We start from the raw sequence: 26,087 nt of genomic DNA, 5'->3' as shown, positions 1-26,087 counted from the left end.
TATTATAATAGCTATAACTTTTTTCTTTATAAATGTATTTTAAGATGTAATTTATTCCTGTGATGGCAAAGCTAAACGGTCATCATCATTACTCCAGTCTTCAGTGTGTCACATGATCCTTCAGAAATCATTCTATTATACTGATTTGCTGCTCAAGAAACATTTCTTTCTATAAAAAAAATTTAAATTCACAGTTGTGCTGCTTAATATTTTTATGAAAACTGATACATTTCAGGATTCTTTGATGAATAAAATAGCCTTTTGTCACACACCAATTCCACTTCCTGTTGATCTGTTATGCAGCATTATTCAAAAATGTTACAAACATATGTTGATACTGAATACTTTTTTTTTTCGTAATTAATTTCCAGGTTGAAAAGACATTCTAAATCCCAGTTTTCAGTGAGGAGTTTTGAACCTTATGCAAGTTGTCTCTGAGGATCCATTCAGTAAAATGCCATTGTTTGGTTTAGCGGTAATGATGTCATACTCATAAACCAACACGCACAGGAGGAAAACAAGCCACAACTAAACAATGAAGCTATTTATTGAGTCTACTGAGAAATAAAAAGCCCAATAAAATATATCCAGACTTGTATATTTTCCGGATGCCTGATGCTTGGCCATGCAAATCTCATTGCATCAATGCTAGTGTTTTGCTCTCTGGTTGCTAAGGTGTCTTGGGTGTTTTTTTTAGCATGCCACGTGGTTGCTAGGTTGTATTTGTCAGTGGCAGAATACAGCCCATCTCAAAGCCTCTGATATTCTGGCACTGACAAATACAACCTAGCAACCACGTGGCATGCTGAAAAAAAAAAAAAAAAAAAAAAACATGACTGCTTAGAAAAGAAATAGCACAATCTCTACAGTGTTTTTTTTAATGTTTTTAAAATAAGTATTTTATGTTATTTCTTATGGTCAGTGTTAAAAACAGTTGTGCTGCTTAATATTTTTGTGGAAACCATATATATATATTCTTTTTTCCCAGTATTCTTAGATTAATAGAAAGACTAAAAAATAAAAAAACGGCATTTACTTTTTTAACAGTATATATTTCCTGTCACTTTTGATTAATTCAAAAAGAAGTAAATTGGCAAAAATTAAAACAAACAACATTCTTGTTTCATCTTCTTAATGTCAAATGAAAATGCATTAAATAAAAAAAAAATGTCAGACATACAAAAGTTTGGTTTAAAGACAGAAATTCAATGATTAATGTTACAACTGAAACTGAAACATATATTTGATGCGCAAAAAGATCATTGGTTCTCACACGTCAAGAATGCATGTTTGAGCTAACCATTTACCATATTTACTGTAAGCTGAAATTAAATTGTAAGGAGTAACAAGTACTATTGTTTTCTTCAGAAAGTAATACCAGTCAGTTTAAATTGTCCTTGAGTAAAGCATAAATCCACCAAAATACAATATTACGTAATCAACGTTGGATTTAATGCATCCTTGTCCAATAAAAATATAAATTTCTTTTAGAAAGAAAAAGTCCAGACATTTGTATGGTAATGAGACAATGAGGTAGTAAAGGTGCAATAGGTGATTGTCTTCAGAGACATTTTTTGTAATGCTGGCTGAAAGTCTCTTCACACCCCGATATAAATAATTAACTAGTCTAAATGTATTTATATATTCTGTGGCGTAGGACCAAGAAATGTAGGACCAAGGCGTAGGACCAAGAAATGTACGTCAAATCAAAACGCTAGGTCCGAACATTTTAAATGGCTTTCCTACTTACCGGTCAACGTAGGTATCTCTGAATACCTCTGTGTACCTGGTTTGCACAGACATCATCAGCGAGTTCACGCACGCTGTGCAGACAGAGCTAGAATGGCAGACAAACGTCAACAACCCAGTCTTCATTCTTGGTATTGTAGTACTTTTAAAGTTTTCTCACTTGTGAATGGCACATGATGTAGCCCAGTAGTTCCCAATTCCAGTCCTCGCGCACATATTTTGCAAGTCTCGCTTTAACACACCCGATTCAGATTACCAACTCATTAGAAGTGATCTACATGAATAAACTGTGTTCCGATCTATATGATCCCTACACAGTGTTCATTGCTTCCTCCTCCCTGAGCAGGGGTTTGCTTCGCTTCGGAACATGGACTGGAATTGGGAACCACTGATGTAGCCTATTGTAGTAATGTTGTCTCTGGTATTCTGGTCTGTGAGCATAAATGCTTTCCGGGGGCGTGGCTTTGGACTGTGATTGCAGGTAGGGTGGGACGTTCACTTTCAGTGCTATCAGGTTAATGTTAGCATTTCCCAAGATCTCCTATTGCACCTTTAATACAATTATGTGGCCATTATTGCTGCTAGAACGTAACTTAAATGTAAGCTGCTAGTATGCAAGTACTAGAGATAGTAATACTGCTTCTATAGAAAGTACCACTAATTACATCACTGAATCAGTGGATCTCTGTACAAATGCAAATGACAGTGAATTATTGTAACAAGTTTGCAAGAGAAGCATCAGTTATACTGATGGCAGGATAGCTTCTCAGTTTCAAACATCTGCAAGAGTATTTTCTTGGAAGGGCGAGTTACTTCACAACAGGATGAATGTTACATCTTGGATAAAGCCAGTAAAAACTGAATTACTCCAAGTCTGGGAAACAGCTCTTTTGGGATAAACTGTATGTTCCAGAGAGATCAGACCTTAATATATGTAGCATCCATAAACAGGTACAATGAGAACCATATATCCATCTATAAAAATAACTACATCGTGGAATAGTAAAATAATTATTTTTTTTCTCACTGGAATTAATGACAGTTCTGACCTAGGTAAAGGAAAATGAAAACCATGTGGACCAAAATAAAATTTTATTCACTTTACATACATATACATAGTGACTTGGCACCTTAAAACATGGCCGACACAACATGACTGCTACTGGAGAGCTTTTAACAGATCCTCACAATGACATTTTTCTGTTATAGACTTAATACTGCCGTGTGCCTTTATGTTCTTCAGGACAAACAGCACATCAGATAAAAGTTTCCTGAAAAAAAAAAACTGCATTAGAACTATTATAATAAATAAATAAATTGTTCGGCTCACACATATACCTTTACTGTTTGGGTCATTATTAAACTCTGTTTCCGACATGCGCTGTATGCAGTAGACTAATCACAACAGACTGCGCCATTGGACCAATCAGAGCAGAGTAGCTTCACGCAAAGGAGGGGTTTAGAAAGACGAATTTTCGGGAGTCGAGAAACCTGTTGTTGCAGACATTATAATTTTACATTATAAATGTCTTTACTGTACTAAATTGAAGTGTGTATTAAACTTACTGACCCTAAACCTTTGAAAAGTATAAGGAAACAGCAAGGGCATGTTAATAGTCACAGTCACAACATGACCAGAAGTGAAATGTCAAACCTTCACTGATGACCAAAACTGCTTGTTCTTAAACTGGAACCGTGGGGACTGTTTATCCTCTAAAAACCTTAGCAAAAAGCACAATTCTTGATTGGACACAAGACACCAGTATTTATTAACGGATTACAACAGCCTGATAATCACACACAAACATCTGAATGCAATAATTATCAAGCAAAGCACACAAATCGTTTTTTTTTATGTTAATCAAAACATTAAAAACAACAAATCCAGATAAAACTTACTTTTTTGGGTACAGTGGAACAAAGACGTCGTTGTCTACTGCACTCCTTAACCTCTGAATAACAGCTTCTACAAAGGCCTGCAGGATGAAGTCACAAGCTGATTATATTTACTGACCTTATATCCATGAAGTTAAGTCTGGAGTTATAATGCATCATAAGACAACACCTTGACAAGTTTGCTTTGTTCACCATCAAATACAGAATAGTCATCCTGTGTTCTCTTGCACAGTGTCGTGAGGGATTGAGACTGCTGCGCAGACAGAGGATCCCACACCAGCTCCACAAAACCTGCCCAAAAGAGAATTAGTTCTGGATCTCATTCTGCACTTCTGAACGAATGCTTTTTAAATTCAAAAGCATGGTTTTAAATTATTCTTTGACTCAAACTCAATGTAAAATGCAGCAGGCTGGTGGCTGTTATAAACCTGTTAATGTAACTATGTGCAAATGACAGTTACCTTGAACTTTAGAAAGGATTGTCTTCTCAATTATGATGGGCAGCATCGTCTTATCCATGCTCTCCGATTCCTCACAACCCTGACCGTGACAGAACCTCTCAACAGCAGATTACCCCAGCAATGCCTCAAAGTCTTCACCTGCCTACAGCAACAACAAGAAAACATACAGTGAAATACATTTAGATATAGTAGTAATCAAAAAGATTGAGAAGACAAAACACTGGACATTAAAAAGTATTTTAAAATGAAATGGACTGATGATCCAGTGATGTGAAACAAATCTGAAGAGGGAATGAGAGTTCTGGAAATAAGGGCTATTCAACGAAACTATTTTTGTATATGAAAACATTTTTATTCATTGAAATGGTCATTTGGTTTTAGGACTGTCATGATATCAGATTTTCATTGCATGATTATCATGACCTCAGTTCAGTTGTAATCTTACAGGTTAACTTCTGAATTTGTGAGGACTCCTCTTTTAGTGCTTCTGTTCTCTGACTCAACAGCGCCTCTGCCTGGTCAATATAGAGACTGTGCATGTCCAGCTCAACTGAGTTTATTAAAGCCATCTGAAAAATAAAGCACACCACTATACTACTTTATAAACTATATATAGTTATATTAAATTACGTACGTACATGGTTAATTTAGCAAAGTTCAACCTTCTCAGACAGGCATTCCAGTAGGTTCCGGGAGAACACATTCATGGTACGGTAGAACCGCAGCTGCTCTTCTGTGGTATGGCTTTCGAGGCTCTCCAATGAGCTCCTGGCAATTTCCATATCCAGTTGCATCCTCCTTAGCTCCGCCTCCCGCGCCCTGTGCACCTCCCTCATTGAAACTAGTCTGAAGCAAAATATATTTTTTATTCTTATGTGTGTGTGTATACATACATACATATATATATATATATATATATATATTAAACAATATCGTTATTATCTTGACAAATTATTTAAAAAAGCAGCTAATAAAACAAAACGTTACAAATAAAGTGCAGCACTAGCATGCAATGACTGGCAAAATTACATATTATTCAAATACATTATGTAATATGCCTATACATAATGTGAACATAACCAAACTCAAGTACATTATGTATTACAACAAATACCTCCAGAGGGCGCCAACGGCCTGATGTTTAACTTTACAGCATGGTTCAAATCCTTGCTTAATGTTGTCCAAATGACATTTAAATCCATTTAATTGCAACATTTTGTCACATGCAAACTTAGAGCAAGGTTTTAAAATTTTAATTTATTTAGAAATATGTTGATGCATTCTCCTGTGATGGCATAGGTTTATAAATAATTTACTTTACAAATCTATTGAGACGTTAAGAAACCCAAACATAACATATACAGAGGAAGAGTTTGTCCACCGAGCTGCTGAGATGGAGACATGCTTCACGCTTGTGAATGATAACAGTGCAACACAAAGACTTTACATGCATTCCCAAGTGCACGTGTTTGGAAACCCAAACCAAAAGCACATGCAATAAAAGACAGAATATAATGCAAGCACTTTAAGAGGTTTTTACCACAACCCAACTTTATACTAATATACTTGTATGAAACAGCTTTTCACCTTCGGGTTTCATTGTCACGTTTAATATCGCAAAATCTTGTGTACTCCTGAAAGCCAGGTGAAATGGTTCTGTATTTATATTGCACTGAATTGCATCAAACATAAATTAGCTGCGATTTCATATACACTGCCTTTTAAAAATTCAAGTACCTTTGCATAAATATGGCTGTTTTCCAGGACCTAAATGTCAAGAAGTCCAATTCATGCACTTTAAGCACCTTGTACGAACCCTGTATAGATATATAAACTATCAAATGAATCCATTCCTGCAGCTCTGCAGCTTACTTTGCAATGATTCTCTTCTTAATGACATCAATACTGACTGGTGAAAGTGTTTTGGGGATGTTCATTTTCTTCTGTCGGGCTGGTCTAGGAGCCTGCCATTCCTTCTGAAAATACAAGGAAAGGTCCTTGAAACACTTTGGGAGCAGTGTGTAATAAAAAGCAGGTTAAAGTTAAGTTATATACAATGGCTAAAGGAGATTAACTGAGCTTTCATGTTACAGCAGAGGGTCTCACTTGGTGTCTTCTGACTCCTTTTCTTATCTGCTGTTCTTCCCACATCTGCTGGTCTTCCTCCTCCTGGTTATCAGAAAAACTCTCATCACTATCACTCGCTACAGAACACAAACACAGAACAGACAGAACATGTCATCTATCGCCCAACTACTTAGTGTCTTAATATACACAAGTAGTATCACAGTTTCTCACCCATCTTCTCAGCCATTCGCTCTCTCAGAGTCTTGTGTTTGGATGCAAACTCGATTCTGCGCTCATGATCGTCCGGCTCATTGTCACTTTTTTATTCTCCGCTGCTCGGACCTTCTTCCTGTACTCTTCCAGGAGTGTGGGGTGAATCTTTCTAGCATCAGGAATGATGACATTAACAACCAGACTTAAGAGTTAGTGAGTAAACGGTGAAAATTGTAATATTTTTTTAACTTTACTATTGTATACTTTTTTTTTTACTATTGCTTTAACTCTCTGGACTTTGGTGTAATGATGAACTCTGGAGGGTTATTGGTTGATTAGAGGGAAATGAAGCAGTCAAACCTCTTTTTGTTTTTAAAGACCCAGATGAACTTGACATGGAAGAAGATCATCGTCGTCATCATCATCATCATCATCATCATAGCTGTCAGGAAGAACGTCTTCAGCCGAGCCTCCAGAATCACTGTCAGGCTGCACACTGACATCCTTATTACTCTTCTGAACTGAAATACAAATGTATTATTGATCATAACGGTCACTGGCAGATGAACAGCATGAATCTGCAGAACTGTGCCGTTAATGTTACTCCAGTTACTGTAAAACAGCAGACACACCTCGAAAGCTTGGCAACGATGCAGGAGAACCTTCTTTTCTCCGAGCTTGGAGCAAAACTTCTCTTCTGACCGAAAGTCTCACGGTAAAACTCTCCACGGTGGCTGTAAGAGTCAAGTGTCTTCGTTAAAACCGATATTTTTAGCGCTTAGAACAGGTTATAATAAAATACTCACCGTCTCTTTCGTCCAGAAAGCTGAGTGTACTGCTCTTTGACTGCTGTCTGATGTCTGTGCACTGGAGCGCAGTGACTGAACGCTCGTCATCAATATGCTTTCTCCATTTCTTTTCCTGCATCACCGCCGCCGATCTTGTCATTCTCGTCCTCATCGTAGACATCATATATTATCACTCATCACTGGATTCCCTAGTTCTCTGCAGAGCAAACGTTGGCGTTTATCACCATGTGGGTGTTTTCAAACTGCTGGGTGTTTCTGAATCATGCAATCTAAATGATCCCCCTTACCCAACCCCACCCCTAAACCTAACGTCACTATTACATCAACCAATCAGGTATCATGGTGCAAAAACACCTTGATCTAGTAACTCCCATTACTTTCCTGCATTGACCTATACTCACAGACATCATGCCTATACTTGTTTTCATCATTTTCCTTTGCCTGAAATCTTCTTCTTCTTCATTGGATTTTTACGTCAGTTGGCATCCATAGTGTTGCATTACTGCCATCTGTTGTCTCACGCTAGCGTACTCGTTTTTTTTAATTTATTTAAACTCTTCTTTCCAGTCCATTTCTCCTTAGAAAATTAAATAAATATCTCCCTCCTCGGTCATTATTTCCATTTGTTACTATATTTTTAACACTATATTCTAATATACCTATTTCCCGTAGATGATTCTTGAACTCTTGCCTTTATAGTATATATTTCTTACATGATTTAAAGATGTGATTAATTGTTTCCTCCTCCTGACATTCATCACATAATCCTGTTGGGAATACCTAAATTAATCTCACAACTAATTTAAGAGTTATACTATATGAGTTGTCTTCAAAATAAGAATTCAGTTGGCAAGGTAATAGCTAGTGTACTATTTGGGTAAATGTTATGAGTAAATAAACTAGGAAGTAGCATTTCCAGTATTTTTATTATTATTATTTATTGTTGTTAGGTTGTCATATTATATGGGGTGCAGTTAGACTTAAATAATAACTAAACATAACTGAAAATGTCATATGGTGTGACTGTCTAAAGCATCGTTCAATAAATTACAAATTTATAAATTAAAAAAACATAACATAGAATTCTAAGAGCGTTGGAACTTGATCCATTTCCTCACTGAAAACCATGTCCTCTTGTGTATATCTAGGTTTTAAATCGGGCAATTACTCTGACAACTTTAATAAGTTGAAGGACCCCATTCAAGGTCATGTTTACTTACAGAAGGCCATGTTAGGTTTCGTCTCAGAATTGTTCAAATATTCAATTTTTTAACCACTATAAAAGTCCTTTGGTGCGATACCACTAAATTATATGTTTAATTAAAAACTGTATGTTAAACGTCATAATAATGGAAAATTATGCAAATGTGTCTTGCTAACTGCTAATGATATGTTAGCTAGAAATAGCAAGGTCATGAAATGTGCTGAAACACATTTATAACTGATTTAACTATTCTAACAATTATATGGGTGACAATTTTATCCAAGAACACAGATGAGTTTGTTTCTTCCTGACTTTTGTCAGTGTATACGATGTTACTTTATAAAATATAAACAAATTTAGGTTTGGAGGATTGAGCTGGACACCACTTTTAATTATATGTTTGAAATCAACAAAACAAGACATTTGTGCAAACAGACTTTGAACTTGCAACCTTACAGTGACTTAAATAGAGCTCTTTGGGCAACTAGTCCAAGTCTCCAATGTTACTTCCACTGTTAAAAATGAGACCAAGAAAAAGAACCCCACAAGCCAGCAAACTGGTTTATAAAATGTAATTAAGCATGTTACATAACATACATAGGGCACAAAATATTTTCACAAGGCTTTTGTGAGACTAAAATTCATGGGAAATTAAAAAAAAAAAAAGAGAGAGAGAAAAACAAAAATCACATACACAATAGAATAAAAGACAAAAAGGAGAAACCAAACATGTAATAGTGGTCAAATCTATAATGACACTCTCTGGACAACCACACACCTGTGCACAATGTGTTGAAAAGTACTGAACAGAACTAACATTGGCGATTGATTCTCATTCGTTTTCTGGAAACACACCGGCCCACAGCACAGATTCACCACAAGCAGTCAGAGACTCGTTCCTGGTTTCTATCATTCATAACATGCGTTATGTGAAACAAGTTTTTAGAGTGGGTCGTTTATAGGTGGACCATCGAAACCATATTACCGAACTGTGCCACAGATCGTATCAGAATTGGTCTGCATGCTAGTGGGGTACTGCTAACCAAACAGCTTCACTTTTAACATAGCATTACTAAACAATCAAAATAAAATATGCCCTAAGTCGTCTTACAAATCGTTTTAATTTCTATGGATGATTTCCATAAAATAAAAGCAAGGGAACACTAAACAGGCCAAAATCAAGTGAAAAACAGTAAATATATTATTAAACTGTTCATAAACCGAGGACCGTCGGATACTACATACCACTGCAGATGCTAATTTTTCCAAGTAAAATGCTGTTTGAACAATGTCCATATTGAACTATTTAAAGCGTGTCTGATCACAGGTTTCAGTGGAAGTGCACGACCCGTGGTAGTGCTGAGGTGACACAGGTAAGAGTGTTAAAGTACAACATACAGTAAGTGTATACGGTTATCTAATATTATGCTTTTAATATCCCTGCAATTACTTTTTAGTCCCAGACTTACCTGTGATGAAATGCATGTCCTTATTTTTTATTCATTAATTTATTTATTTTCCGTTCACTATTACTTTAAGATTATGTTTGTATAAAATGACACTAGTCATACTTTTCTACAGCAGAAACTGCACATTATGAAAGGCCAAGACAAACAAACTAAGGAACAGGGTTTCACCCCAGATATCTTTCTTTTCTTGTCCAAAAGCTGCACTGTGAAAAGACTCATTGATTTTATTTTAATTTTTTTCATAAACAGCTCTTCATTAATCATGGGTTTGATTTTTACTGGAGGAATTCTGGCATGGAGTGATAAGGAATGGAGATGTGTAAAAAGGTCGTTTTCTTTGTTGAAGGAGCTTATGGTCTAGTTCTCTCCTCCCTCGCCTGCTTCTGCCTCATCTGGAGCGTTGTCGGATGTCCATAACTGGTGAAAGAAGAAATTATGACAGGGTCAGTACACATTCAGTATTTAGCACTAAAAACAATGATAATTTTCTCCTTGACTGAACTCTTAAATTGCATCTCTCTGTTTTTACGGTACATCACACCCATATATAAAACCATAACTGCCCAAGTTTGCCTTGGAATCACCTGCGAAGATGGAATGTCTCTGCTGTTACTTACTGTGAGGTTGTCTCTCAGTAGCTGCATGATAAGAGTGCTGTCTTTGTAAGACTCTTCATTCAGCGTATCAAGCTCAGCTATGGCCTCATCAAATGCCTAAATTGATACAAACCACATTCTTAAAAACAAATGGAAGTGCATACATCATAAAATGGAAGAAACAGCAAGCATGGCCATTAAAAAGTACCTGTTTAGCAAGGGCGCAGGCCTTTTCTGGAGAGTTGAGAATCTCGTAGAAAAAGACCGAAAAGTTAAGGGCCAGACCCAGACGTATGGGGTGTGTGGGCTGCATCTCTGTCTTGCTTATATCAAATGCATTCTGATAAGCATCCTGAGAGTTCTCTATGGTTGCTGTAAAAAAAATGAAAAATACTTGGTTAGGCTCACAATGCATATTAGGTACAATAATGTCAAAGAAGCATTCAATAATAAGTTAAAGTTTTAGGCCAGTGCTGATTTACTCAATCTTACTTTCATTGATCTTGTACATGCATTTGTCTTGCAATTTTTTGTTAATACTGTTGTTGCAAATTGTGATTTAAATATTACATTATCTAGCTTGCTAACATAAATGTGAAATGTCGAAAATGCAAGAAAAGTTCGAGACTCATAATTTTGAATGGCAATTAGAAATATTTAGCATCTTCATAGGCAAAATTGCAATTACGATGAATTCAGGTAGTTACATTAGTTTGATCTTTTTTTTTCCAACAAATAAAAATAATTTATTTTTTGTGAAAAATTAATTAAAACTAGAAGTAGAATAAATACTACTATAAATATAAATATTTTAATTGTAATAAACACTATATATATTTGCATGTATATATTATACATTTTTTATTTAACAAATAAATTGCTAAGAAATAAAAAACAAAAATAATAAATATTTTTTAAATATTTTTTTAATCCTAAACTAGAAATAGAATAAATACTACTATAAATATAAACATTTTAATTGTTAGAAATACTATAAATATTTGCATGTATATATAATATATATTTTTTTAATTTAACTAATAAATTGCTAAGAAGAAATAAACAAAAATAATAAATATAATAAATAATACTAATATTATAAATACTTTTAAAAAATGATAATCAAATAAATAATACTATAAACTACATCTTACAAATGTTTTATTGCATATGTTTTTGTGGTGGGGCCAGTGAAAATGTTGGCAACAAAAAGAATAAAATAAAATAAAAAATACTTACTGTTGAGGCACACAAACCTACACAAAGAAACGCTGCTAAAACTAGGTCAACCCAGAAATATAAATATGAAATCACTAATATGAGCCAAAAAGAATTTGTTGGTGAGAATGAGTATCTGTATTGAGCAGATAATGATCAGCCTATATTCAGACACAAGACAAACTTCCCCTTGTTTAGATGTTTCCAGTTACATCATACCAAGGAAAGTCCAGTTCTCCATTTTACAGAAATGTGTGTAAAACCCACAAAACCAGCAGCCAAACATTCTTACATTTCTTGTCGTCTCCTGAGGCCACTTCAGCAAGGTATCTGTAGTAGTCGCCCTTCATCTTCAGGTAGAAGACTTTGCTCTCAGGATTTGTGGAATTCTGGATTAAATATTTGTTCAGCAGCTCCTGTAGAAGAAGAGTAAAAGAAAGAAATGAAATGAAGGAAAAATACAGGCTAAATATCAGCTCATCCTCCTGTTAGTGCCAGTCTCATGCAGACTCGAAGCAGTTTTAAGGGATTTCCCTCCTTCATTTTAGTCCAGGATTAAGTTTAATCTCCATCTCAGAGACTAGCCCCTAGATAAAGCTGAAGCTCCATCTCTGCATCCGTCTAGCCATCTACCAGTAATCGGTTTCAGGGAAAGCAACAGCTTTAAGGCACGGGTAAATACCAGATTAACCACCGCACCAAGGATGAGACAGATTACCACAGAAAGGCCAACACAACATCATGAGGTATGACCCCCTCCTTACCACGCTATGGTAAGATCAGGTCAAAAAATGCACCATCAAGAGCTTAATATTTCTCTTCATATACTTCACCATTACAATAGAAATCATAAGAAAACAGGAAACATGCTGAACTGGTAGGAGGTTTGCTCAAATCGAGTATAGTCCAACATTTCATTGCTCACTCAGTGATTAAAGGGATAGTTCACCCAAAAATAAAAACTGAGTCAACAATCACTCATCCTGAATGACTTACTTTATTCTGTGGAACATATGTTTTTGGCCTTACAATGAAAGTCAGCTGACTACCATTGTACAGTATTTCAAAACAACTCCTTTTGTGATGAGTAAATGACAGAATCTCTCTTTATGAAAGGCCTGTAAATAATGTTTAGTCTCGAGGAGTACAAACTGCACCCAGAGGCTTCAAAACAGACAAAACCAGAAGTGTTTGAAAAATTCTCCGACGCGAGAGTCTGTTTCTTCTTGCTCGCCCGAGTAGAAAGGCCTGCCAGAGCATTTTTCCCATTCTTCACACTTGTCAGGGATTCTCAGCACAGAGATGCCAGTCACTGATGACCGATCCAGAGAAACAAGGTCACATATCTGACCTAAACATTTAGAAGCTTCTGAGAAGACTGAAAGCAGAAACTGAGCATCGACCATCTTTTTATTAGGACTGTCAACTAGTCTATCATCATTGTTTAAGCTTTAATATTTTTAGTATTGGTGATAAAACTGGGATGAATTTACCTCTCACTGAGGGTTTAGTGAGCAAACAGTAATTTCTGAGAAGTAACATTTCTAAGTTCATGCCAGCTACAGTTAAAGTGGTGGATTTGTAACAAAAGAATATATTTCAAGATAATTATTGTCAGACGCTGGATATCTTTAGTTGTTGATCATGAACACATACAGGTGAATGTCTTTATACATTCCCCTGATGTTCAACAAATATAAAAGAAAGGTAAATGCATGAAACAGTAGCCACTGGTTCCCTACTGAGAGTGTGAGAGCTGGCAGCATGTGGCAGGCTGTCTGGACAGGTGGGGGTGTGGAACAACCTTGATCCCAGAGCAGATTCAACAGTGAGATGAGTCACAGACACACCCTCAGTCATCACAGACGAACTGAGGAGTTCTCTCGCTAAAGCCCTGCAAAGAAACCAGCCATTACTCACTGCTTACATAAGTTTAGACCGGACTACAGCAAAACCACTGATAACAGCCCCACTGATTTACCAGAAAGACAGTGGCTGATTGTGAATATTGTGTATTTCCACAGGAAGCACTTTGTGGAAGACATTGATTATAATGCTGGAATGAGAGTATATTTGGTCTTCGTACATGATGTAACCACAGAAAAACTCTTTGGTCATTTTTGAGAAAGATAAGCTAACGGTCCAATCAAGCTAAGCTAAAAGTGCTCCCACCGTACCCTGCGATCTGCTGAATGGATTCGAAAACGGTAAAACTCAACTGTTTAATTGGAGAGTTGGAAAATTAGCTTCTTTTTTTTTTTTTAAGTGGAGTGTTCCTTTCAGAAAAATGGATATTAATTTTGAGATTTGCTAAAGTTTACATTTAAATTATTAGTATTAGTTTAAAGATTAAAAACACTAATAACAGTGTTGGATGTGTATAAAGTAGATGAAAGATCCAATTAATATCCAATACTGAACAATACTGATAATTATCATCCAATGCTAATAAAAACAATAAATCTTATTCATAATTATCAACTTTACCTATATCTCATATGATGTCACTAAATTTTATTATGTACATAGGTGGCTTAAATAGTACTAGCATCTAACATTGTAAAAAAAAAAAAAAAAAAAAAAAAATTAATATATATATTAGGAAACCACTACATATTGTACAGTACTGTTGTACAATACTATATTTAGCAATTATCTATACAACACCCATAAAACACAGTCCAATGGTAAAGAATTATGGTCTTCTATGAATAGACCGCAATAAGACCCTCATGTTACCATTTCAGCTCTTTCTGTGAGAAAATATACCACAGCTTCCATTTTTGGAACAAACCTCCTTCAGGCAACATTAAACATTATTGCATTTATTTAAAGAAACAAAGTGTCAGAGTGGATAATGCTGAATTATTCCACCAGCTGCACACTGAGAATAAGGAACTGCATAGCTCACTATTACCCAGCAGGCAGTCAGAAAGCGTTACAGAACTGCACCCGAATGCACCTTCACACACATCCACTGCTGAACTTTGAACATCTCATCAAGTCAGCGCTATGATTTGATTATATAAACAAACACTTCCTCCTGTGAGAAGTGTCTAACACTTCACTTTATACATAATACCAATTTGATCAAGGTAGGTTTGCTATACAGAAAGGCATTAAATACAAACTGCACAACTTCTAATCGGACTCATCACTACATATTCTAGATATAAAACGAATGAGTCGGTGACTCTCCTTGCGCAAGACTGTGCATGCTCCCTTTAATATAGGCACCGTCATCTCCAGCGTGAGCCAAAACTGGGCTGCTGTTCCATCAGAAAAGAGGACACATTCTCTACAATGTTATGTGTAACACACATGTGGTGAACACATACTAATATGACACATACATATGAATAAAGTCAAACAACAGCAGTTCATACATTTAAAACACTCTTCCTTTTCATTAATTCAGCAAAGACCAGATACAAAATGGCACACACACACACACACACACACACACACACACACACACACACACACACACACACATATATATCAATCCTACAGCATTGACATGTCATCCTTGTAGTATTTGCATACTAATTTGGATTGGTATTTATTACAGACTAGGGCTGCACTATTTGGGGGAAATATATTTAATTGTGAATAATTATACAAAATAATAAAGGTGATCTCAAAATAAAAATATCTGTATTATATTAAACCATCAAGATGTTATTTGGGTGAAACACTGCAAGAAGCCCTTGAAGCCTCTCTTCAGTTGACAACAGTTGTTTTATAAGCACTTGCCAGATATTGTTTAGGATGGCACATTGCTTTCCCAAATGCACAATATAAGTGATCCAAACACAGAGCACATGAAGAGATGATTTTGTGTTCGAGCAGCTTTTCCTGCTGAAAACCCCAGCTCATGAGCTGCTCATGTGCAAATTAACACAGTGTCACGCTTAACTCTAAAACATGCAAGACATTTAATTCATTGATAGATCACACTAAGCCATATTCCTTAATTATGACTGGTGTTTTCTTTCTTCCTGTTCATCCATTGCTATTGCATATTATTTTATTTTAAAAAAATTAGCACTATTCTTTTACATTGTATGAATGTTTATACTCACCAACACATCGTTGCAGATCTCCCGCAGTTCAGTCTCCACTTTCTCCCGGTATTCCTTCACCATCTGCAGTTTCTTGTCGTTTCCTTCAGTCTTCTGCTCGATGCTGGAGATGACCCTCCAGGCAGACCTCCGGGCACCCACCACATTCTTATAGGCGACAGATAGCAGGTTTCTTTCCTCGTTAGACAGTTCGGTCCCAGCTTCAGTCACCGCCTTCATACAGGTCGCCATATCATCATAGCGCTCGGCCTGCTCGGCCAGCTTCGCCTTCTGGATGAGCTCTGTTCTGTCCATCCTGCTGCTTTTCTTTAAGTCTGTGAGTGTTTCTAGGTCTATGGGACACTCGACTGATCAATGGAGCGGAGTAAACCACTGCTTAATCCCTGGAGAGGCTGAGGAGGAAAGATAACGACAGTCAGACTCCATATATTGATTAGAGAATAGTGGTCAAGAATCATTTATGAAATGTGTGGCTACTTTCATGGCTTCAAAGACACAAGAATTTGAATCCAAGTTGTGGAGCATTTCATCCGCAAAAAAACACAATTTAATGAATGAGTCAATGTTTTGATTCGGATCTCTAACAGTGACGTCTTGTCATGAATGAACTGGGATATCTCAACTCTTGAAAGAACAAAACCTGTCAACAAAATGATTCAATGAATCGTTTATGTCAAAAGACAAATGTGTCGCCACCTACTGGCGTAACGATTAGAAAGAGTCACTGAACAAATCTTTTTGATGAATGAATCAAAGGATTCGAATCATTGCAAAGACTCAAAATCTCTATCACCCTTAGATAAAGCCCTTCCGTGTGAATCTTACACTTTCATTCGCTACAAAATCTAGTGAGTTGACTACCAAAACAGCATTTTGGGGCGCGTTACGTCCGATGCTGTCTAGATAGGCAACACAGAGACACGGATAAGGGTGTGTGTGTGTGCGTGTGTGTGTGTGTGCATCTTAACACATCTTTGTCAGTGCGATCTGTACAGCCCTGCCCTGTTCAATAAAACGTGCATGTCTTCAAAGTGGACCCATTGTCTTAACTTCATCTTAAACGCACAAAATAGGACACAGTAGTTCAATTTACCGATAACAATCATAGAGTCAATATTAATCAATGAGATCCAGCCTGATTTCCGTTGCAACGAGGTTACAAGGTGTTATATCTCAGCAGTCAGATATGCATAGTACCATATATTACCATACATTTTAGTTTACCAAAAATAGCTCTATTTAAATCAAATTCTAGCAAAATAGAAAAAAATAAGCATATTTTTAAAAAAGCATTTACAGCGATCTGACGACCCGCCTTTAACAGCGATGGGTCTCGTCGTATCCAATATATGCTAATATTTTAAGACAACAAATGTATAACAGATAAGCAGTCGGGAAATACAAGTGACCCATATCGCAAGTAAATAAATGTTTACTACATTGTAATAAGCAAATCAACCTTTTCCTGATCGATATGGACGCAGTTTTGCAGCCCCTCCTGCCCCTCAACCGACCGCGCGGTTATAACAATTACGCCTTTCACTGAAAGATTATAAATAGTATATAACAATATAAGCTTGTATAATAAATAAATACAAAACTGTAAAGCTAAAATACGTTGGATTGCATCTCACCTCTCGATCAATGGTTGACTCCACCGGATTGATAGCCTGTGAGCTTGGATGGCTAGGAAAAAAACGTAGTAGAGAAAGACAATCGAAAGTGTTACCGTAGCACGTCGCTAATCCCGCCTGTCAGCCAATCAGATTGCGCGCTTCCCTCCCATCGTTCTTTTAACTTCAGATGATCATCCAATAGCTGGTTAGCGCGGGGAATGGAGGCGGGCCGATACGAAAGCGTTCGGTTGCCCCGTAGACTCGGACTTGTAGCCACGGGGTTTCCTCCAATTAGAGCACGGGGGATGACGTCACTATTGCTATGGTGATTCCCCCTCCTCCTACTCATCCCCAGCATCACCATCAGCATCATGATAGGGAACTGGATGCAGCAGCAGCAGATCTAGCCTACCTACCCAGACCCAAATGCCATCTCTCTAATTAATCAGATTTCAAAGAGAACTGCTTTGGTTCTCTTTGCTTTGGGCTAGCTGGGTCTATACAAGATGTTTTTGGGTTTTGCAAAAATGTGCAGTGTTCAGATCTTAAATTAGAAAAAAGATGTTGTAATCCCAGCACAGATGTAAAGAGAAGGACAGAATTCCGAACATAGCAATAATAAATACACTTTCCCAAACTAAAAAGTAGGAGGCTGTTCCACATTGTGAATATAACCATGCCTTAAGGACACCCTGACCAACCCATTTAACTGTGACTATTCACCATTGGCATTTTTGCATTTATATAAAAACTAAAATACTTCATATTAATGTTTTGTCTGTTACCATATCATGGATTCACACACTGATCCAAGGTTTGGGGTCGGTATGATTTTGTCTCTTATCAAAAATAAAAAATACAGTAAAAATAGTCAAATATTATTAAAATTTGATATATTTTAATGTAATTTATTGATGACAAAGCTACATTTCGCATTAACCCAAATTTTTGATTGGCAGCAAATAATACAGTTTTAAAATTTGTAGAAACAAAGAAATATTAATACATCAAATACAACAGAGAAAAACTCATTAGCCTGACCATTCCTAGAGCCTAAAACCCAGAGAGTTCCCATTAGACAACAGGCATTTTAACTTTGTTGAAGCATGTTTTACTCTCCACAGTCAATTTCCTGTGAGTTAACTTGAACTGAGTAATTGGGTGGAGTTGAATGTATGACCTATTTTGACATCCTAGCTTTGTCTGAACAAGTTAAAGTAGCCGTCCATTTAAACACACAATAACTCACATAAGTGAGTTAGTAAAACATAGTTGGTATAAATTTTGTTGAAATGATGTAAGACTTCAGCTAAGGACAATCAAGGAGTAAATTAAACAGGTAATTTATCAGATATAAAAAGGGGGGGGGGGGATTTTATCATTACTTTAGACAACTCACACCCCACTCGGCTTTCAAGCAGAAGCTCATCTATTTTAGAAAGAAGCAGGATTTAATCTTCTCACACACAGTCTGTATGTGCAAAGACCAGGCTCAGCTCATAGATGAGAAGGCTTGTTTAATGATGTGTACTAAACTCCAGCAGGTCATGTCATGTCTTACATCCTCACACACACAACCTATAGGTACATCACATGAAAATGTAGTTTGTTTATATATATATATAGTCCCTCAATTGTCCTCAGAGTGAAAAGATGGATCTCAAAATCTTACAGTCGCTGCTGGAAAGGGTTCAGAAAACCAAAGAATGTGCAGGAGCTGGAGGATCTTTCTGAAGAACAACATGCAGTTGAACTGTTTAGGACCAACAAGGGACTCATAAACAACGATCACAAAACATAAAAACTGTCCTGTATCATCCAGGAAATGACTCAAGAGTATTAAGATATAAGACTAGGTAAACTTTTGAATGGGGTCATTTTCATAAATTCAGTTATTATTTTCTCTTGTGGAGAATATATAAACATCCGCTATGTGAAATAGCTCATTAAAGACAGTACTAAATTAAAAATTAACATGCAATTTTCATGATCTCTTTTATTTTGTTAAAATTATAACCATTTTGCAGGGGGCGTGTAAACTTCTGTGCACAACTGTGGCATGTGATTGAGGTGTGCTGTGTTGGTGAAGGAAGCAGAAGAACTGAGCAGTCTGTCAGTGATGGTGCTGTCACTGTAACTCACAGGTCATGCTTCTACGGTCACACTGCCTGAGGGGAATCAATATGTGGCGTCAGTGCTCTGTCAGAGAGGAACAAAGACATACGCCGACATACAACAAAGTCCTGCAATGGCAGTATGCGTGTGTATGACACATGACTCTGAACTCATCTATTGTTGTAGGATACAGAAAGGCTAAAAAGAGACCAGACGGACAACAAGCGTTTCTGTCTGTACTAACTCTTCCCTCAAAGACCAGCACATTCCGGTTGATGACTGTCCTCTGAGACTGCAGAAGGTCTATTAAGACTGTTTTTTTAAGCCTGTGGTCTTAGAGATCCATATGCAGTAGCAGCTACATGGAGGTAAAGCTGTTCCACATGAAATGAACCACATTAAATCTGCCCACCATAACCAAAAACACCTAGCTATTCTGTATTTAAAATGTCAAACACATGGTCAGTGTTGCACTTCACCCCGTCCGAACTTCCTCCATCCTATTAAAAACTATTAAACAAAATTGTTTACAATTCTAGAGTTTCCCACAGTAACGACACAAGCAGGCACTGGTTCATCGCAGTCATCCATCTTCACTTAAATTAGATTCGGTTCTAATTACCATATGAAAAATACAATAACCTTGTCTCAGTGGATACATCAAAGCCCCTGCTGAAAGTGCTCAAACCTGGAGAGCTGATTACCTTATTGCTTTGCCTCTGAAAATGAGGAGACCGAGGGGATGTGCTGTAGCAGTTACGTAGGTGGGTGGGCTCGGGGAGTTGTGGAGGCAATCTGATTGAATGAGACGAGGGTGTATTTTGTACTCTGCATGGCTGTGTGTGAGTGTGTAGGAGTGAAGGAGGTGTAATTGGCCCTTGGCAGCCTAATTTTCTGTCCTTTCACCATTGTGATCTTTATTGGTGAGCATGTAGCATTAGATCCACTACTACACAGCTTTAACACAGCAACGAAGAGATCCTTTCTTTTCTTTTTCTTGCATCATTTGTTCATGTTAAAGCCAGTTATTACCTTATTTACTTAATGCACTTTACTGTCTTCCCTTTGTGCACAATACTAATGTATACTTAATTAAAAAAAAAAAATCTTGTGCTCATAATATTTTATACAAATGTTTTATATATATATATATATATATATATATATATATATATATATATATATATATATATATATATATATATATATATATATATGCCACGGGACAAAAACTGTAGATGGGACTTTTTTATCTGACCATTCAGACTTTTTTTCCTTCAGTTCTGAGTTTAGATATATTCAGAAAAAACAAATTCAGAGCTGTGAGATATAAATAATTTCAAGAAAAAAGTCAGAATTGTATGTTTGTCTCACAAAACTACAGATTGAAGTTCATAATTTGTGTATTCCTGCCCAGGGACATTAAGATCAATAGAGGGGTGGTGGCTGACAAATAAATGGGAAATCTGAGTGCAGCACACAGAGAAAGAGTACACCAACACTGTAATAACACAAAGGATGAAAAGCTGCTGTTCTTTAATTTATTACCTTTAAACATTGTGTGTTGATGTGCAAGGAATGCACACACAATGCTTGCATTCTGTAAATCTGAGTCCTGCCCTATAAATAATGCACCCACTAAGTGCAAAATGCTCAAAGGACCTTCACCACACAACTACACATGTTTATGCATGCATGTGGGCATGTGTGTGCCAGTGTGTGTTTGCATGTTTTATCTTAGGCTTAGTCTTAATGGTTCCTTCATGCTTTTTGCATTGAATTCATTCTGTCCCTGTATCTCATACACTTTGCATCCATCTTATACACCTTCGCTGTTAGCAAATCTCTTTCTCAGCCTTGCACAAGGCGTTAGTGAAAGTTTCTCTTGATGTTAAAGGTGTGATATTAGCGTCAGTGGTATTTTTTGCCTTGTTCAAACCTGCCTATAGCTAGACTGAGTCACAACCAAGAGCTCAGTCAGCTCCAATAGTCTCTTAGTTATCATGGATATATTTTCGTACTGTTTCCATGGATGTGTATCACCTCTCCATTTGAAGAGATGGCTGGATGGAGACATGAGAAGGATATGGATTATAAAGAGGCACAAACAGATCGATAGTTTGTTTGAAAAGCTGTTTCCATAAGAATCCATTTATTTATAGGCAAAATCAGAGTTTCAATCTCAGTAATTATCATATTGAGTAACACAGGCATATATGGTAGCGTGTTTCTGCCACAGAATAAAAATAAAAAAGCTCATTCCGATTTTTTTATTGCACAATTCTGACTATGAGTTTATATCTCACAATTACTTCATAATTTGCATATCATGCAAAATAAATTGCGATGACGTAAACTTGCAATTGTGAGAAAAAGTCAAAGTTGCTAGTTTATATTCCACAGTTCTGCCATTATAACTTGCAATTTCAAGTTCTTTTCATGCAGTTCTGTGGAAAAAAGTCAGAATTGTTAGATAAAAAGTCAGTTATTAAATATTTTGTTCATTGGCAGAAACAAGCTACCATTGGCATTACCATTGTGTCTCTAAACAATTCAATTAATAGAGCTAATGTTAGCAAAGTGAGATGTAGATGGGCAAAGAGCGGTTAGGAGGACGTATAGATAACTAGTGTGAGGCAATAATCTCTGCTCCCGTTGCAGTGTGGAGGTGGAGAGCTGTTATGTAAGAAGTGGGTGTCCTCCTACTATCTGCTGTAGATTTCACTGCTCAACTCTGCTGTGTGGGATGAAGTGCTTTTGTCCCTTTTCACTTCTCTTTCTCTTTAGCCTTCCCACCTCCTCTTTCATACTTACTTTCTTCTAAACTCTCGTGCTAAAGGTCATGGCTGCATTACGTAAGACACACACACACACACACACACACACACACACACACGTAAAGCACACATATGTACAAACATCTTCCTGGGAGGAATTTTTGTAGTGCTGTGTCAGCAACAATGCTATGCAAACTGGATACTTCATAGCAACCAGTTTCAACTGAGAATAGAAATATTAAATATAGAACAATTTGCATTAAATTTTTACATATTTAAGTCTGTTTGCAAAACTAAAACGTCTGTTCATTGTTTGGGGCACAGAGAGATTAATTGTAAATTCTCCAATAGTATATAGTTTTATTGTGTTGCTATACAGTTGCTTGGGTGTTCTGAGTGGTTGCAAATTATGTAAAATAAAGCTGAAGTCTATTCAATTTTAAGTCATGTGCTTAATCACTGCTGAATAACAGTATCTCTTTACAGTGTACAGTTGCTTCCTGTGGGGAAATGCAGGGCCCTGACTGCAGATTTAGGGTGTCTCACGAGGCCTCTGGCTGAGGTGCCAGTGACTCAGGAGAACTCAAGCACACCCGCCTATTAAATTCACATTCAAACTATTCACTGATTGGAAATCTAACGACTGTAGTGAGAGAGAACAGCAGCAGGCTAACAGGTGTGGCTGTGAAATCATAGGAACTTTACACTCCATTATGTTTTTATCACCCCTTACGATAACTGTTTGGTTCACTCTGCTTCCTTTCAGTTTATTAGACGTGCATCTGTATCACCACAGGAATCCTGTCATATGTGATATTGTGAGGTCAGGGTTTTGCTGGTTAGCGTGACCCTGTTAGAACTGCTGGAACTGTATGTGGCTGCAAAAAGCATTCTCCAGTAATAGCCATAGAAAATCAGCAGTGTATTGTGATTTTTTGCTGTTGTTTGCAAGCAGCATATTAATCATCCATTTTTAACCAGTACTGGATTCTCTTGTCAGAGTGCAAAATAATGACTAGAGCCAGGGCCCACTAGAGTGCCTCAGGATGACTTAAAAGTATCTAAATGATTTAATTATTATTAATATATGAAAGTTATCAAACTCTAATCTGAACTGAATAAAATAATAATTAAGACAATGCAATATTTGCAATATAATGCATCTTTTTACAAGATGTAATATACATCTCAGGTGTCCACAGAATGTCTTTGAAGTTGCAGTTCAAAATACTTCATTGTTCATGTATTATAGCATTTTGAAAATGGCCATTTTGTGCAAGTGAAAGCACAAACGTCATTTTCATGCATGTATCTTTAAATGCAAATGAGCTGCTGTTCACACCCACTTTTCCGGGACATGGCTTTGCCTTTACAGCTCATTCCACAGATACACTGCCAAAACAAAAACATACAATTTTGATTATCATGTCTATCGTGCTGAAAACTTATTTGCATGCATTTTAAAGCCATCAGAGTACGGTAAACTTCTGATATTTGTTTTCTGAGTACATGCGCACAGAAAGCAGCTGTCACATGGCATCCCACATAGCAAACGGACTTGGCCCACATGTGGCCTCAAGGTGCCACTGCTGGCCTCCTGTCGGCAATGGCAATGGCCAGAGCTGGGCCACGTGTGGCAATGATGGCACGGCAGGGATCCGGCGAACAACTTGAGGGCCGATTGTTGGTGGGAGGAGTGTGGCCAAGATCAGTCCAGTGATATGTGACCCAAATCAGGCTAAGATCTGGCACCATATTATGTGACCCATGATAAACAAGATAAATACAATATTGCATGATAATGGTTAAATGATCACATACATTTTAATGAAGTTTAGTATTGTTAAAATGTAGTCTTTGTCATGCTCATTGGCTCTCGGCGGTTTCGTCAGAGATTGCGCCATGCCGTGTTTCCAGTGATGCTGAGTATCGGCACCAATAATTAAACCTGTTTTGGCCAAGATCAGGGCCAGCTAGGGCTGATTAACTGGCTGAGATTCGGGGCGGTTATGGCCAATGTGTGGCCCGAGTCTTTAATCCAGTTCTGGGCCACTTCCGGCCCGTCATTCTTTGCGGTACTTGGGGCAAAGGAAAAGTCATTGTATGGCCCAGATCTGGCCCAGAAGACATTTGCTATGTGGGATGTGAGCACCAAACTAAGTTCTGTTTCATGCCTTATTGCGCTTAAACTGTCAAATACACATAAAGTTATGTCAAAAACACACACAATTTACATAAACAAAGTCTGTGTAGTGGGCGGGGACTGTACAATGTGGCTTCACCTTGTACAGAGTCTGCAAACGGCTTGTTCCCAGATGCTGCTTATGATTTATAGGTTAAAAACAGTAGTGGTAGGATTTTTAGCATTGGGGTGGTTGTGTACATACACTGCCAACACACATTTATGTACAACAAACCACTGGGTAAAAGTACATTTTGCATAATAGGGTCCCTAAAATAAGGATGTTAAGGTTTTGGATTTGGTAAAAGAAGTCAAACTACAGAGGTCAGAACAATTGATCAGCTAAATGCTCATATCACAGGTGGGGCTTTTACCACACCTTATGTCACAACAACCTAAATCCCTGAACATTATTGTATTAGAATGATAATTGCACTTCTGTCCAGTAGTGACGTCATGCTGGAAGTAGTACATGATGCACTGAGCTCTAAGGCTACACTGATTGAATTAGCAGCGCTCTCTCTCTCTCTGTTGGCGAGTGCAGGGGCAGGGGACAAATAGTGCAGGCTGCATGACAAATGTAATTACAGTTCTGCTGAGTCACTTTGTTTTGCCTCCAGATGAGTATCAGAAAGATCACTGAGGTCATGCTGGTTAAGTTGCATTATAGGCCAGGCGTTAAATTTATATGTGTATTTGCTTTTTTGGTGACAAACAGCTCACAGTAATTTTCATGGTACTTAAAACAGAGGTGAATGAAGGTTATTTTAAATTGGACTTTTATCCTTGGGCTTCGGAGAGGTTTTAGTTCTTGCCTTTGACCATATGCTGATTGTTATCACTGATCTCCATGACAAACCTCACCAAGAGGAAGGTAGCCTAATTTAAAAACTGTGGATATAATATAAATTATACTGTGGTCTAAGACAGGGTTAAAAACATGTTTTAATTACTTAAAAAAAAAAAAAACATAATTTAACAATTTAAAAATAAATTAACTAAATTTATAAAACTAAAATGTAACACTAAAACTTATAGGAATATTTCATTCCCAAATTAAAATATACACTTTAAATGTACAAGGTTAACCAAGATGAAATATATATATATATATATATTTATTTATTTATTTTCCCCAAATGTGTTCTGATGAAGAAGCAAACACATACACATCTTGGTTGGTGTGAGGGTGAGTAAACTATTTTTTTTTTCACACATGACGCAGGTTGAATCATCCTCTAATGTTCCTTTTTATTTTAATTACTGATCAATACTTGATTTAGTCAATTTACTGAATCTTATTTAGCCACATGTGAGGATATTTTATAATGAGAGAAGATCAAGTGACTATATGCCTGCACATACAAAGAGTATTATAGCTCTTTGCCTGTGCATCTTTTTGCATTCCTCCCTCCGCCTTTCTTGCTATGTCTAAAACACCACCCTCATGGTTACTATAGCAATCCTCCACGACAACCTACACTTCCTTTTGTTATGAGATTTAATGCAAAGGACAAAACCAGCAGGGCCATAATTGATTATTGCTTTGTTGTGAATTTAAACAAGCAAAAAATGCTTCAGGATATGCTTTGCACATTGCCTTCCCAAAGAGAGTTGCATTTGGTTTTTC

At 36.9% G+C, this 26,087-nt stretch overlaps 1 protein-coding gene and 1 pseudogene across 1 annotated transcript; both read right to left on the bottom strand.

Annotated features, from left to right (window-relative positions):
* Nucleotides 1-2,824: 2,824 nt before the first annotated feature.
* LOC113060296 (GC-rich sequence DNA-binding factor 2-like) lies at nt 2,825-7,346 on the bottom strand (annotated as a pseudogene).
* Nucleotides 7,347-8,947: 1,601 nt separating this feature from the next.
* ywhaqb (tyrosine 3-monooxygenase/tryptophan 5-monooxygenase activation protein, theta polypeptide b) lies at nt 8,948-17,557 on the bottom strand. The gene is made up of 6 exons (XM_026229700.1): nt 17,402-17,557; nt 15,768-16,159; nt 11,975-12,098; nt 10,673-10,836; nt 10,486-10,581; nt 8,948-10,285 (listed from the first exon to the last, which is right to left on the bottom strand). Exons 2-6 carry the CDS (start codon nt 16,059-16,061, stop codon nt 10,226-10,228), a joined length of 738 nt encoding a protein of 245 aa, XP_026085485.1. The 5' UTR covers nt 16,062-16,159; nt 17,402-17,557; the 3' UTR covers nt 8,948-10,225.
* Nucleotides 17,558-26,087: the final 8,530 nt, after the last annotated feature.

Source organism: Carassius auratus, chromosome 42 (assembly GCF_003368295.1).
Source record: "Carassius auratus strain Wakin chromosome 42, ASM336829v1, whole genome shotgun sequence".
NCBI classification, from domain to species: domain Eukaryota; kingdom Metazoa; phylum Chordata; class Actinopteri; order Cypriniformes; family Cyprinidae; genus Carassius; species Carassius auratus.
This window is presented reverse-complemented; position numbering and strand designations above follow the sequence as displayed.